This window comes from Acomys minous, assembly GCF_964271855.1.
Source record: "Acomys minous genome assembly, chromosome: 2".
NCBI lineage: Eukaryota > Metazoa > Chordata > Mammalia > Rodentia > Muridae > Acomys > Acomys minous.
In genome coordinates, this window is record NC_140484.1 from 21,417,704 (window position 1) to 21,434,166 (window position 16,463).

General features: G+C 40.6%; 1 protein-coding gene across 3 annotated transcripts in view; it reads right to left on the reverse strand.

The window, feature by feature from the left end:
• Nucleotides 1-11,483, reverse strand: part of LOC311582214 (cytochrome P450 2C26-like) — a 56,870-nt gene extending 45,387 nt beyond the window's left edge. For 2 of the 3 annotated variants that reach the window (XM_084755123.1, XM_084755121.1), the window contains exons 1-3: nucleotides 11,187-11,483; nucleotides 610-772; nucleotides 236-385 (exon numbers count right to left, since the gene is read on the reverse strand). In XM_084755123.1, coding sequence (XP_084611249.1) covers nucleotides 236-385; nucleotides 610-772; nucleotides 11,187-11,354 — 481 coding nt within the window. In that variant the 5' untranslated portion in view covers nucleotides 11,355-11,483. The remainder of the gene's footprint in view (nucleotides 1-235; nucleotides 386-609; nucleotides 773-11,186) is intronic. The other variant, XM_084755122.1, reaches the window with a different exon arrangement.
• Between the last annotated feature and the right edge of the window lie 4,980 nt (nucleotides 11,484-16,463).

Below are 16,463 nucleotides of genomic sequence, written 5' to 3' on the forward strand. Positions count from 1 at the left end.
ACAAAAGAGTTGGAAAATACCTTGATTAAATAATGACCTAGATCCTCTACAGCAGACACCATCCCACCACAAAACAAAAATCACAGATATACAAGATTACTATTTATCTCTACAAACAACACTTTCTATATGAAGAGAGAAAGGAACACAGAATTAAAGCTCTAGTCACCATCAAAACTTCTTGAGGACCTCATAAAAGAAAAAAAAACAGAAGTCTAAGATTAGTGAGACCCACCATTGGTTTTTCTCAGCTCCTCCACAAGACAGTGAGCCTCCTCTTGAACACGTTCCTCAATGCTCCTCTTCCCCATGCCAAAGTTCCTCAGAGTCATGAGTGAGAAGCGCCTCATCTCTTTCCAGCCCCTCCCATTGCTGAAAACAACCCCTAAAAGAAAGAACAGAAATGAGTAGGGAGATCACAGATAAGTGGCTGATGGCTGACTGCCACACAGAAAGCCAAACTAGGTTTTAACAAGTTTTTAAGACTGCTTTCCATCCTTATATTTCTTAAGACCACAACCCAACACACATACATGGACACGTAGGTGCATGGACTCGTGGACCCGTGGACACTTACGCACATGTACACAGAGACACAAGAGCACTTACCAAGGCCTTTGGTAATCTTACTGACCATTGGGAAGCTTCCTCTTCCAGCAAAGTTCTCCCCGTGATCAATCAAGGCTTCTTTCACAGCTTCATACCCATGCAACACCACAGCAGGCTTTCTGCCCAAGTACAGAGTGAACACAGGGCCATAGACTTTTGAAAACTGGAAAATAAAAAAGTTATTAAAATGTATCAAAAAGACATCAATATTTGGCATATCACACCTGTCAGAAGAAGAGGTAGGCTGTCCACAGACCTTCCCCAATCTGTATGTTACCCCAGATCCAATTCTCAGGGTCACCCCTAGAGGTGCAACAGAACACCAGCTACATATCCTCTCCCCCAGTGTTCATGCCTCCAGTGGATCCCACGAACCAACCCAACCTTGGTTTTCCTCTCAACCCCTCTGCTGTATCCCAGTCCCCAGCTCAGGCAAACACCCCTGCTCAAGCACAAGTTATGCCTACTACAAGACCGTGTTGGCTGACACAGACCTTCCCCACTCTCTTCGTTATCCAGAACCAATTCTCAGGGTCTTGCCTAGCACTACAACTGACATATTCCACTTTGCCTCCCTTTCCCCCAGCCTCCAGTACCAGCATGCATTCCCCTTGAGTATACCAGCCTAGCAGGCCAGGAGAATAGGCAACACACTCTCTGAAAATCCAGAGTAGCAACAGTAACCAAAAAACAAAACACCCACCCAGCCAAGACAGACCCAGAAATCAGCACCAAGACCTATAATCAACCCAAACCTATATGCCTAGATGCTAGTGTAACAACACATAAATAACAGCTAGCACAACATGTCTCCACTGAAGCCCAGTTATTCTACCACAGCAGGCCCTGAATATTCCAGCACAGTTGAAACATAAGAAACAAAAAACAAAAACCACAAAACCAACTCTATGAAGATGAGAGAGGTTCTTATAGAGGCATAAACCCCTTAAAGAAGTATAGGAAAACAAAAACAAACAGTTAGAGGAAATGAATAAATCCCTCAAAAAATAATTTTAAAAAGGCCAGGAAACACAAACCATTGGAGAAAATGAATAAGTCCTTTAAAGAAGGACAGAAAAAAAAAACAAAAACAAAAGAAACAAGTTAAAATAAACAAAACTGCTCAATAACTGAAAACGGAAATAGTAGAAATAAAGAAAATACATACTGAGGGAATTCTGGGAATGAAAAATTTAGGATTGCAAATAGGAATTACAGAGGTAAGCTTCACAAACACTGCAAGAGATTACAGAAAGAGTCTCCAGCATTGAAGATACAATAAAAGAAATGAATACATTGATCAAAGAAAATGTTAAATCTAAAATGATCCCTGGTGAAAAACATCAGGAAAATCTGGGACATTATAAAAAGACCAAACCTAGAAATAATAGGTAGAGACAAAGGACAAGAATCTCAGCTCAAAGGCCCAGAAAATATTTTCAACAAAATCATAAAAGAAATTTTTCCATACCTAAAGAAGATGCCTATAAAGATACAAGATGGATAAAGAGCTCCAAATAGATTGGATCAGGAAAGAAAGTTCTCTCTCTCACCACACAATAATCAAAACACTAAACATATAGAACAAAGAAAGAATATTAAAAACTGCAAAGGATCCAGGTGCTACAGCACATGCCTTTAACCCCAGCATCTAGAGGCAGAGGCAGGCAGGTCTCTGGGATCTAGTTCAGCCTGATCTACAGAGTGAATAACCACTAGAATTACACCTGACTTCTCAATAAAGACTCTAAAAGCCAGAAGGACCTGGACAGATGTACTACAGACTGTAAGAGACCACAGATGCTGGCCCAGACTACTGTACTGGGAAGTTTTTAAGCCACCATAAATGATGAAAATAAGATATTCCATGATAAAGTCAAATTTAAGCCAAATCTATCTACAAATCAAATCCAGCCATATGGAAAGTATTAGTAGGAAAAAAAAATCTAAACCAAGGAAATTAACTACACACATAAAAACAAGGAAATAATCTCACACTAACCAAACCAAAAAAATTTAAAACACACACACACACACACACACACACACACACACACACACACACTCACACATTCATACATACATTCACACACTTATCACTACTACTACCACCATCAAGAACAAAATAACAAGGATTAACACTCAATGAACATTGATATGTCTCAATATCAATAAACTCAATTCCCCAATAAAAAGAAAAAAATTAACTTAATAAATAAGAAAACAGTATCCATCATTCTGTTTCAAACAAGGAACATACCTCAAATTCTACGATAGACATTAATTCAGAATAAAGGGTTGTAAAAACATATTCTAAGCAAATGGACCTAAGAATCTACTTGTTACAGTCATTTTAATATCTAAATAATAGACTTCAAACCAAAATACATCAAAAGAGATTGGGGAAAGCAGTACATATTTATCAAAGGAAAAATTTACCAAGATGACATTTGAATTCTTAACATCTATGCGCCAAACACAAGGGCACTCACTTTTATGAAAGAAACACAATTAGAGAATAGTTACACGTTGACCCTCGTACACTGATAGTGGGAGACTTTAATACTCCTCTCTCACCAACAGGCAGGCCATCCAGACAAAACTAAACAAAGAAATGGCAGCTTTAATTAACATTATAAACCAAATGAAACTAACAGATATTTACAGAACATTCTGCTCCAACACAAAAGAATGTGCCTCTTCCTCAGCACCTCGTGGAACTTCCTCCAAAACTGACCACAGACACAAGAGAATTGAAATAGCCCCTGCATCTTATCAGACCACTATGCGTTAAAGCTGGATAGCAACAACAGAAAATATACAAATTCATGGAAACAGAACAACTCTCTCTCTCACTACTAAATGAAAAATAGACCAAGACAGGGGGAAAAAAAGTAAAGACTTCCTAAAATTCAACGAAAAGGAAGACACAACATACTCAAACTTATGAACACAATGAAAGCAATGCTAAGAGGGAAGGTCATAGCACAAAGTCCCTGCATTAAAAAAAAAAAATGGAGAGATCTCATATTAGCAACTTAACAGCACAAGTGAAAACTCTAGGAAAAAGCAAAGACATGCAAAAGGAGTAGACAGCAAGAATAACCAAACTGAGGCCTAAGATCAATGATATAGAAACAAAGAGGAAAAATGCAAAAAAAAAAAAAAAAAAGCAATAAAACAAAGAGTTGATTTTTTGAGAAAATCAACAAGATAGATTAACCTTTATTCAAACTAACTAAGAGACAAAGAGTCTGAGAGACTCCACCCAGTGGGAGACTGGGACAGATACAGGGACTGGAAGTTAGACTCTGGGCAGAGTGCTGAGAGTGTAGGGAAGAGTGCGGGTGAGGAAGGAAGGTCTGGGAGGGAGCCGGAGCTCCACATGGAGACAATCAGGGTCTGTTGATCTGGGCACAGGGGCACCTGCACAAACTGATGCACTAGTCAAGGACAATGCATGCAGAGAACCAAGACACACACACACACACACACACACACACACACACACACACGTTCAGATGGAGTCAATGGACTGCCAATTCTCCACATTGGGGAGAAGGGGGTACAGCCACTGAACCTCCGACATGCACTTGGGTGCCCACGATTTGATCACTGCCCTTGGGCAAGATGGCCTAGCAGGCACACAGAGAAAGGGGGTGCAGGCTATCCTGATGAAACCTAATAGGTTGTTTCCAGAGGTTAGTTTTCACTAAACAAACCAGTGAAATTTTGTAAGATAAAAGCTTCGAGTCTTTGAAGAAAGACATTAAAGATGATATCAGAAGAGGAAAAGATTACCATGCTTATGGAGTGTTAGAATTAACGTAGTAAAAATGGCCATTATATCAAAAGCAATCTACAAATTCAATGAAATCTCCTTCAATATTCCAACACAATTACTCTCAGACCTTTAAAGGACAATTATCAACTTCAAATGGAAAAACAAAAAAAAATCCAGGATAGCTAAAACAGTCTTGTAGATCTTCCGGTTGTGTCACCATCCCTGTCTCCCAGCTCTAATCAGAGCTATAGTAATAAAACCGCATAGTACTGGCATAAAAACAAGTAGATCAATATAATAGAACTGAAGACCCAAACAGAAAGCCACAAACCTGTGGACACCTGACTTTTTCACTTTTAAAAAGCCAGAAATATACAATGGGGAAAAAAAGAAAGCATCTTCAACAAATGATGCTGGCCTCCCTGGGTGTCTGCGTGTAGAAGAACACAAGTAGGGCCCATACTAATCACTCTGCACTAAACTCAAGTCCAAGTGGACCAAAGACCTCAACATAAATCCAGATATGCTGAACCTGATAGAAGAGAGAGTAGAGAACAGCCTTGAATGCAACTTCCTGAACAGAACATTGATAGTGCAGGCATGTAAGTTGATTTCTGTACCCCCACATCTGGTTGCAATCCTTATTCTGAGAATCTCCTGTCTCGATGTTATGTAAATACTGCTTCCCAGTTGTCCCCCGGCGTGCCAATAAAGCAGCCTACAGCTAATCACTGAGCAGGGGAGGGAATAGAGATGGACTTTCTGCCGACTAGGGAAGGAGTCAGAGGAGGAAGCAGGGGATTCAGCCATGGCAAAAGTACAAGAGACGTCAGGTGAGGAGCTAGAGCATGGAAAGCTACAATGTGCAAGCATCTCTGGGATGTACACTGGAAGGAAACCAGATTAGTTTAGAGGGTTAAGAATAGAGTAATAGCTGCTCAGTTCTTGTGCTGTGAAGCTTGTTAAAATGACATAATAGAGCCAATTATATGTGTGATCGCTGGGTTAAGAGAGAAACTGAGAAACAAGCACGGTTTTATAAAAACAACTTTAACACAGATCACGAATTAATAAATGCAACACATGATACCGAAAGGCTTCAGTAAGGCAAAAGACACCATCAATTAAACAAAGAGGCAACCTACATAATTGTAAAAGACTTTCACCAATTCCACATATGACTAATTTCCAAAATATATAGAGTATTCAAATAATTAGATATCAAAAGAACCAAATAACTCAATCTAAAAGTGGGGTACATATTTAATTAAACAAAGAACTCTTAGTAAAAAGAATCTCAAATGGATGAGAAACACTTAAAGAAATGTTCAGCATCCTCAGCCATCAGAGAAATGAAAATTAAAACTACTTTGAGATTCCACCTTACACCTGTTAGAAGGGCTAAGGTCAAAAACACAAGTGGAAGCTCATGCTGGCAGGAAGTGGAGCAAGGGGAACACTCCTCCATTGCTGGTAGGAATGCAAATTTGTGCAGCCAGTATGGAAGTCAACATGGAAGTTCCCCAGAAAATTGGGTGTCAACCTACGTCAAGATCCATTCTCAGGCATATACCTAACGGATGCTCCATCTTACCACAAAGACACTTATTCAACTATGTTCACAACAGCTTTACTCATAGTAGCCAGAAACTGGAAACAACCTAGAGCTCCACTTGAAGAATGCATTTTTTTTAATGTGGTGCATTTACACAATGGATAATTACCTGTTTAAAAAATGACATCATGAAATTTGCAGGCAAATGGATGGAACTAGAAAAATTATGCTGAGTGAGGTATCCCAGACCAAGAAAGACAAATATGGTATGTACTCACTTATAAGTGGATATTAGCTGTTAAGTAAATGATACAATTAGCTACAATTAGCAGACCCAGAAAGATTAAATAAAGAGAAGAGCTCTAGGGGAGCTCCATGGACCTCCTTGGGAAAGGAAAATATAATAATTTTTGTGGATGGATTGGGAACACATTGGAATGGGAGAGGGAAGGATTATGTGGTGAGGCAAAGGGACGGAAGAAGAGACGGTAGAGAGAGACAGCTGGAACTAGGGAGCATTATGGAGGAGAGAAAACATAGTACAATGTAAAATTGCTGTAATCTATGAAGGTGGCTCTTATAAAGACTCATAGCAATGGAGGATACAGAGTCTGAACTGGAAATGTTTTGTAGCCAGGCAAGGCTTCCAGTGGTAGGACTGGGTTGCATTTGGTTGAGTTGTTACCCGAAGGTATCCCCTGGAGACTCCTAAACACGGGCTGATACTAGGACAAAAATCCACTTTCTGAAAACTGACAGTGGGGCTCCATTGCCAAGGACAACATCCTTACAGCTTATTGAAAGCAGAGAGGCCAAACTGACATAGGTATGGGCAATTCACACCTATTCTAGTCTCTCTGGTGTGAGAAGTTACCCTGCAGAGTACAGAAAGAGAAACGTAAACACAAATCCAGCCTTAAAACCCTCCACCTACAATCTGTTCTTCTTGCAAGATGTGCTGGAGCAATGGTGGTACAGAACCGGTGGGAGTGGCCAACCAATATTTGGTTTAACTTAAGGCCCACACCACAAGATGGAGCCCAAGCCCAACACTGCCTGGATGGATGAGTACAAACACAACTGGAAAAAAAATCAACGAAATGATTCTTAATGATATTATGCTAAACTCAGAAATCAATGCCTTGTCCAGTCATCATCTGAGAGGCTTCGTCCTCTAGCAGCGAATGAGAATGAGTGCAGATCTTCAACAAATGGTGCTGGTCTAACTGGATGTCTACATGTAGAAAAATGCAATTAGACCCCTATTTGTCACCATGCACAAAACTCAAGTCCAAGTGGATTAAAGACCTCAACCTAAAACCACAGACATTAACCCACTTAGAGGAAAAAGTGGGGAAGAGTCTGGAACTCATAGGCACAGGAGACAACTTCCTGAACAGAACACCAACAGCCCAGGCCTTAATGTCAACAATTAATAAATGGGACCTCATGAGGCTAAGAAGCTTCTGTAAGGCAGGTGACACTGTCAAGAGAACAAAGCGACAGCCTACAAACTGGGAAAAGATCTTCACCAACCCTACATCTGACAAAGGTCTAATATCCAAAATATATAAAGAACTCAAGAAATTAAACACCACCAAACCAAATAACCCAATAGAGAAATGGGGCACAGGACTAAACAGAGAATTCTCAACAGAGGAATATCAAATGGCTGAGAAACACTTAAAAAAATGCTCGATCTCCTTAGTCATCAGAGAAATGCGAATCAAAACGACACTGAGATTCCATCTAACACCCATCAGAATGGCTAAGATCAATAACTCAACTGACACCTCATGCTGGCGAGGGTGTGGAGAAAGAGGAACACTCCTGCATTGCTGGTGGGAATGCAAACTAGTACAACCACTTTGGAAAGCTATCTGGTGCTTTCTCAGAAAAATGGGAATAGGGCTTCCTCAAGACCCAGCTATTCCACTCTTTGGAATATACCCAGAGGATGCACTACCACACAACAGGGACATATGCTCAACCATGTTCATAGCTGCCTTATTCATAATAGCCAGAACTTGGAAACAACCTACGTGTCCCTCAATAGAAGAATGGATAAAGAAACTGTGGTACATTTACACTATGGAATACTACTCAGCTATTAAAAAACAAGGAATTTCCAAAATTTGTGGACAAATGGATTGAACTAAAAATTGTCATAATGAGTGAGTTCACACAGAAGCAAAAAGAGCTAAATGGTATATACTCACTTATATCGAGACACTAGTCCAAGGTGAACGTCCCCATAAAAAACTGTACCTACCAGGATAGTGGGTAAGAGGGGAGGACATCCTATTGAGACTTTAGGTGTGAGAAGCCTGGGAGAAAGAGGAAATAGAAGGATCCAGCGGGTCCTGGAAAACGACAGGCGAGTCTGGGCCCTGGGGTCCTCTTCAAACTATGGCAACAGCCAAGGAAAAAATAGGCAGTAAACCTCAAACCCCTACCCAGACTAGCCGATGGACAGGACATTCTCCACTGTTGAGTGGAGAAGGAGATCTAACTTTCACACAAACTCTGGTGCCCCATATTTGAACATGTCCCTTGGATTGAGACACCTGGTGGCACTCAGAGGAAAGATAATAGGTCACCAAGGAGAGACTTGATACCCTATGAGCATATACAGGGGGAGGAGGTCTCCCTCAGACACAGACATAGGGGAGGGGAGTAGGGGGGAAGTGGGAGGAAGGGAGGAATGGGAGGATACATGGGATGGGCTAACAACTGAGATGTAATATGAATAAATTAATTAAAAAATAAAAATTTAAAAAAAGAGAGAATGAGTGCAGAGACCCACAGACAAACATTGTGTAGAGAGAGAAAAAGTCTAAATTGGAGGTCTCCATAGGCCTCCCCCCTCGGAGATCAGGGAACCCCAAGGAAGTTGGATAGAAAAGATTGTGGGAATCAGAGGGGATGGAAGACACCAGGAGAGCGTGGCCTACAGAAGCAACTAAGCGGGGCTTCCCGTGCATGGGTCTGTACCAGGTCCTCTGCATGTATCTCACAGCTGTTAGCTTGATGGTTTTGTGGGACTCCTAACAGTGGCAGCGGGGATGTCTGTCTTTTTCGTCTGCCCTTAGAAGTCTTTTTCTCCTATTGGGTTGCCTCATCAGGCCTTGCTATCAGGGCTTTTGCCTTGCCTTATTGTGTCTTGAGCTTTCGTATAGTTTGGTTGTTGCCTCCTAGAGGCCGCCTGTTTTGTGAAGAGAAATGGGCAGGTGGAACAGATCAGGTAGAGAGGGAGGTGGGGAGGAACAAGGAGAAATAGAGGCAGGGGAAACTGTTGGTCAGTATGTATTGTATGAGAGAAGAATAAATAAATAAGAAACCTATATGATTAGTAGTTCTGGTATCTTGGAAAATACAAGCCCATATTTACCTTTAATAGAAATACAAATATTATATGATGTCCTATGTAAATAGGAAGTAATTTAAATCCCTAGGAAAATTAATTGCAGTCTCTTCTTTAGATAAAAAAATTAAAAAGAAAGAAGATATCAGTGTTTTTATGCAATATGCTTAGTTATTACAGATATTATCATTACAATTTTACATTTTCTACCATGTGTTACATCAATATTTTATTTTGATACATAAATATTAGAGTAATATTGATGACTTTCACTTATGAATGGCCTATAATTGCCTACCCAGGAGGCAAACAGATTACAGTTAACTATTTTTTTCTTTTTTTAATATTTTATTAATTTATTCATAGTACATCTTAATGGTTATCCCATCTCTTGTATCCTCCCATTCCTCCCTCCCTCCCATTTTCCCCTTACTCCCCTCCCCTATGACTGTGACTGAGGGGGACCTCCTCCCCCTGTATATGCTCATAGGGTATCAAGTCTTTTCTTGGTAACCTGCTGTCCTTCCTCTGAGAGCCACCAGGCCTCCCCATCAAGGGGATATGGTCAAAAATGGGGCACCAGAGTTTGCATGAAAGTCAGATCTTACTTTCCCTCAAAGGTGGAGAATGTCCTGTCCATCAGCTAGATCTGGGTAGGGGTTTGAAGTTTACTGCCTATTTGTCCTTGGCTGGTGCCATAGTTTGAGCAGGACCCCTGGGCCCAGATCTGTCTATCATAATGTTCTTCTTGTAGGTTTCTAGGACCCTCTGGATCCTTCTATTTCCCCATTCTCCCATGCTTCTCTCACCTAGAGTCCCAATAGGATGTCCTCCCCTCTGACCCACTTTCCTGGTAAGTGAAGACTTTCATGGGATATACCCCTTGGGCTAGTGTCTCGATATAAGTGAGTATATACCATTTGACTCTTTTTGCTTCTGGGTGAACTCACTCACTATTTTCATTTCTGGTTCAATCCATTTGTCCACAAATTTTGGGAATTCCTTGCTTTTAATAGCTGAGTAGTATTCCATAGTGTAAATCTAACAGTTAACTATTAAATCTACACATTTAGCATTTACATTTATCCTATATTACAAAAAAACCAGAGCAGAAATATCACAATTTATCTTCAAGTGTCCCAAAATTCAAATGGTAGAAATCCCAAATTTGAACATTTGTCTGTTCTGTGTAATACCCAGGTGACTGTTTCAACACTACCTACAGGCTCTCTTCATAGAGGTCCTGAATCATTAGCTATTCTGTATCTGTAGGTAATGTCAAGACATGCTCATAACCCAGGCTGCTTTGCTGCCCATGAGCATTACAAACAAAGGAAAGCTCTCTAGAAGGCACAGTATTTTCCAGAAGCAAGTTCTGGCACATGCCACATTCTTGTTCCCATAAAAAGGGTGTGTTCGGACTCAAAGAAATTCTAATTGCAACTACTGGGCCCTGACATCTTGTTCTTATCATTTCTTAGATTTCTTACATTGCCCATAACTATTTTCTGAGCAAAGGTTAATTCTTCACACACAACGCACAGCTAAGATATGTGAAGGAAATCTCTAATCACTTCCTCTGTTTTACCTTCAGCCAGTAGCTGAAGGTATTAAGAAGGGAAAAAAAAACTACAGCTTTGCCACCCTGAGATTTTTATTCTACTAAATTCCTACTTAGTGTTTAACTAGCTACAGCCCATTACCTCATATTATAATTTCTGACAATGACATGATGGAAAATATAGCTAGTACATCAAGCTTAGGTGACAAATTTGCAATTGGGTATTGTATAGGGCATGCCTAGCCATAGGTTTCACTTAAACACTGAGCCATTGACATTTGACTGTTACTAGGAAAGCCAAACATGTACTTACATTCCTCAGTGATTTGCTGATGTCCTTTAAGTCCATCTGAAGAATATTTCCAATGATTGGGAGAGGTGTGGGGCCAGGAGGAAGCTTTCTTCTCTGAGGACTCGGCCTCCATAGTGAAAGGAGAAGCAGACAAGTGAGAACAAGCCCCAGAAGCACACCGAGAGCCATGGTTGCCTTCTCTTCTTATGGGTATGACTGTGCTTACAACCCAAAGCTTATATAATGACGTCTGCTAATCCATCTCTGAGTCTCTGATACAAAACAGACCAACCAGAACCAACCAGTCTCCTCCCAGTGGACTTTGTTCCAACACAGTGGTTAAGTCAAGGGCTGGCACCTTTCCTCTCATTTATACCATAGCAGATCCTGTAGATTATGGATTAACTACAATGGGTAGGAGTCCAAGAATCTGGGTGAAAGGGTTTTATGGTATGTAGCCACAGCCAAAAAAAAAAGTTATTTGATGATAGGAAATTAGAAAGTTGTGAAAAATTACGTAAAAATGAGCACTTGAAAACTTATAATATTACAAAACTTAATATTTATATAACCTGGAAATAAAGAAAAATTTTATATCATATAAAATGTTGAATTTTCTTCCCCAATAATACAATAAGCTTTCAAATGATATGCTAAAATTCAGAGACACAAGCATAAAATATCAAACAACATATATTGTGAATATATTAAGATTTTAATTAAACTATTGGCCATAACTTTTACCCTAAGGTAAATTTTAACATGAAAACATAAATGATAACATTTTATATTTCAAATGGACAAGAAACTTCTGTCAGGCAGCCTATCTTTTTTTATATTTTTTAAGTAATTTATTCATATTACATCTCAATTGTTAGCCCATCCCTTGTATTCTCCCATTCCTCCCTCCCTCCCGCTTCCCTCCTACTCCTCTCCCCTATGGCTGTGACTGAGGGGGACCTCCTCCCCCTGTATATGCTCATAGGGTATCGAGTCTCTTCTTGGTGACCTGCTATCCTTCCTCTGAGTGCCACCATGCTTCCGCCTCAAGGGAACATGGTCAGAATGGAGCACCAGAGTTTGTATGAAAATCAGACCTCACTCACCACTCAATGGTGGAGAATATCCTGTCCATTGGCTAGGTCTGGGTAGGAGCTCAAAGTTTACTGCCTATATTTTCCTTGGCTGGTGCCATAGTTTGAGCAGGAAGAACCCCAAGACCCAGATCCACCCATCTTGTAGGTTTCCAGGACCCTCTGGATCCTTCTATTTCCCCATTCTCCCATGCTTCTCTCACCTGAAGTCCCAATAAGATGTCCTCCCCTCTGACCCATTTTCCTGGTAAGTAAAGTCTTTCATGGGACATACCCCTTGGGCTAGTGTCTCGATATAAGTAAGTATATACCATTTGACTCTTTCTGCTTCTGGGTGAACTCATTCATTATGATCATTTCTAGTTCAATTCATTTGTCCACAAATTTCGGGAATTCCTGAATAGTATTCCATAGTGTAAATGTACCACAGTTTCTTTATCCATTCTTCTACTGAGGGCCACTTAGGCTGTTTCCATGTTCTGGCTATTATGAATAAGGCAGCTATGAACATGGTTGAGCAAAGTTTCTTGTGTGCTGGAGCATCTTCTGGGTATGTTCCAAGGAGTGGAATAGCTGGGTCTTGAGGAAGCCCTATTCCCAATTTTCTGAGAAAGTGCCAGATAGATTTCCAAAGTGGTTGTACTAGTTTGCATTCCCACCAGTAATGAAGGAGAGTTCCTCTCTCTCCACATCCTCACCAACATGTGGTGTCACTTGAATTTTTGATCTTAGCCATTCTACTGGGTGTAATATGGAATCTCAGTGTCGTTTTGATTTGCAGCCTATTATTCTAACACAGCTCCTGCATGTCAAGTATAATTAAAATCAGATCTGATAGCCACTGTTGTTTACCATTGCTTACAGCTCAGAATAATTCCATCAACCAAAACATATCCTATGACAAGAATTACCATATTGTATTTCCTCTGGCCTTGTTGTAAATCCAGAAGTGCCGCATTAAAGAGCAGCGCTTTATTTGACTTCAAGGATCGTACAGGAGGAGATATTTTTCTCTCCACAACTATGAAAGAGTGAACCTCAAAGAACATGTTGACAACAACTTGGGAAATTATCAACCTCAATATGTTACTACAATGCTTAAATTCTGTCATTTTCACGAATAAAATTAAATAATACACAGTAAGAAAGCAAACTTGCAAGCAGAACACTTGATTGCAAGTGAAAAGGAGTCTTGTACTTCAAATACGAATGACCCCCATTGGCTCAGGTGCTTGAACACTTGGTTCCCTTGGAAGCACTGTTTTGAAAGACTATAGATTCTTTAGGAGATAGAACTTTGTACAAGGAAGAGGTTTCTTTCTTCGGTGTCTGGGGGTGGTGGGGAGATTTTACAGTTTGGATCCACTTCCTATTGCTCTCTGCCTTCTGTTCCAGCAGTATGTGAAGAGTGGGAGTCTCCCAGCTCCGTCAGGCTTCACCTTTCCCCCACATCTTTCCCTACAGAGTTAACTGTAACACCTCATCCTGTGAGCCCAACCCCTCAAATTTCTTCCTGACAGACATTTGGTCATAGCATCTAGAAAAGTAATCAATACAGAAATTTTATACAGAAAATGGGGCCGACTCTGATACACCGACCTGAAATACTCAAGCTTTGGAACTGATCTGCAGGAAAACTGCCTAAGAGTTTCGAGATGTGAGCTAAGAATGTTTAGCATGCTGTAAGCAGAGCTTAGTGGGGTCTTCTGGTAGGAGTTAGGAGGACTGGAGTGTTGAGTGAATGGGCAATGGAACACTATTACATCATGGAAAATAACTACTCCTAGGACCTGGGTTAGAGACCATTCCTGTTTCCTTCGGGCAAAGAATCTGGCCTATGTCATGAGAACTTGAGTAAGTCTGTAGTCAAAGGCAACGGACTAGTTTACTTAGCAGAGGAAAAGTCAAGACAAGATGGTGTTTCGGTTGTGGCATCCTATCTGACCACCGCGCTTGACAAATGGGACAGAACTAGATGAAAATATGTAGTTTTGTGGAGAAGGATGGGAATCAAGTTTAACATAGCCTGTATTTCACGGGTGAAGGTACTAAAATGTGTAACTCAAAAAGATATTACCAGCACAAATTAGAAGCTAAGATCTCTGCATTGAGACGATAAAGAAAGGTTCCTTGGAAACAAGGCCCCATCCATGGTAGGTTGTAATTTATAGGGATGCAAATTCATTTGAAAGGAGAGGACCTAAACTGGGAATGTAACGACCATGTTCATCTCAAAAAGCCTTAACTGTGAAGCATTTCGCCATGTTGAACCTCAAGAGAAACAGCAATCACTTCATATGTGGCCCAAGGAGCCCTATAGTTTATCTTGATCTGGCTGTAGAACGTGACGGCATTGTCTACATGATACTAGCCTTATAGCCATAAAAGACAGAGTTAGGGAGACAGGGAGGCTCCAATCAATTTCTAAGACCAAGTAATGTGTGTCAGGATGGAATTCCATAAAATAAGTAAGAAGCCACTACATGAAGCTAAGAAATAAACTATATTCTGCAAGGAAGAGCTCATAGTATTGGAAATGCTAGCACTTTGGGACATTTGCTGGAAAAGACTTTAGACATAGGCTGTAGATAAGTCAAGAAAGTGGTCACATACAGTATGGAGGACAGATATGGAGGGCTGTGGCTACCTTAAGCTATCAAAACATAACTGATTCCATCCTGAGCCCTAGATGCTGGATATTGAGTTGCAGGGGTCTTTGATACCCTTCTGGGTTTCATTCTTGCTTTGCTCTGCTCTTTCCTTTCTCTGCTGCCATTCCTCCCTTTTGGAGAAGAAATATTGACTTTACTTCATGCCATATCACAGGTATGTGAATAGGTTTTTATCTTGCAGAGTTTCTGTTAACGGTTTGCCTTGACTCTCAGAAGGGATTTTAGACTTTGGACCATTGAACAGTGTATAGACTATTCGAATCTATTGGAACTATGTGACTTGTAATGGATGCATTTTGAATTATGAAACAGCCATGAGCACATGGGGCCAAGGTATGAAGTGTAGTTTGAATGTGGAAGGTCTTCCATAGGCTTATGTGTTTGAGCCCTAAGCCATAGCTGGTAACAGTGTGTTATAATTCTGTGGGAAGAATTAAGAGATAGAGCCTTGTAGAGGACTGTGGGTTGGCCTTTACATTTTTGTGCCTGGACCCACTTCCTATCTGCCCTATACTTCCTGTTCTGCAGAGATGTAGGGACCTGCATGCCTTCCTATTCACGATGAACACCATCCTCTCAAACTGTAACTCAAAATAAAGCTTCCTTCCTTCAACTGCTTCTTGTCAGATATGTACTCACACACCAAGAAGAGCAACGAATACAATGGGGTGGTGGTTAATTATTCACTAGACAAGAGCATGGAGTCACCACAATATTTACACACAAATGAGAGGAAATATTTAGTAGGCATGAGGATCAAAGAATCTATCTGATGTAACTTCAACATCACAAGGACAATGCTTAGCAAAACTGGAATTTTGTAAAAGCATCATTAGATGTGTTGACATCAATCAGTTTAACTGTTTCCAAGCCCTCAACTCATGCTTTAAAAAATATTAAATCTTATCAAAACCCACATATAAATGTTTTAACAGTCATCTCAATGGGAATTCTGAAATTTTACAGGGAATTTTCACACATATAATATTATTTGGGATTCTCCCAATTACCTCTTCCTAAAATAAAACTAGTCCCATTTTAAGCCTTATGAATAGGACCTCAGAGTTTCAATCTTTTAACTGATGGTACACAGACTTCTCATGGTACAACTGAGTCAAAAATAACACCAGGAACCTCCACCTCAGACCCTGCAGCCACCATGATGTTGTGCCTAAAAAGAACTAGATGCAATCTATGAACTCCATTTAAAGGAAGATGTCCATATGCCCAAACACCTCCCCAGCTGGCAGATAAGAATGTGCCCAACCTTCGTGTAATGAAGGCTATGCAGTCTCTAAGTCTCAAGGCTCTGTGAAGGATCAGTTTGCCAGGAAACATTTCTATGGTACCTTGTGAAAGAAGGCATCCAGTATCTCCGAGATTATGCCACCTACCTCTGGAGATCATGCCTGCCACCTGCACCACTGAGCTCCTGAGACTGGCAGGCCTCGGCCCAAAGGACCAGAGAATGAGCAACCTGCAAGATTCACAAGAGGAGAGGCAGGCAAAGGAATGCTGAGCCCCCTGGTGCT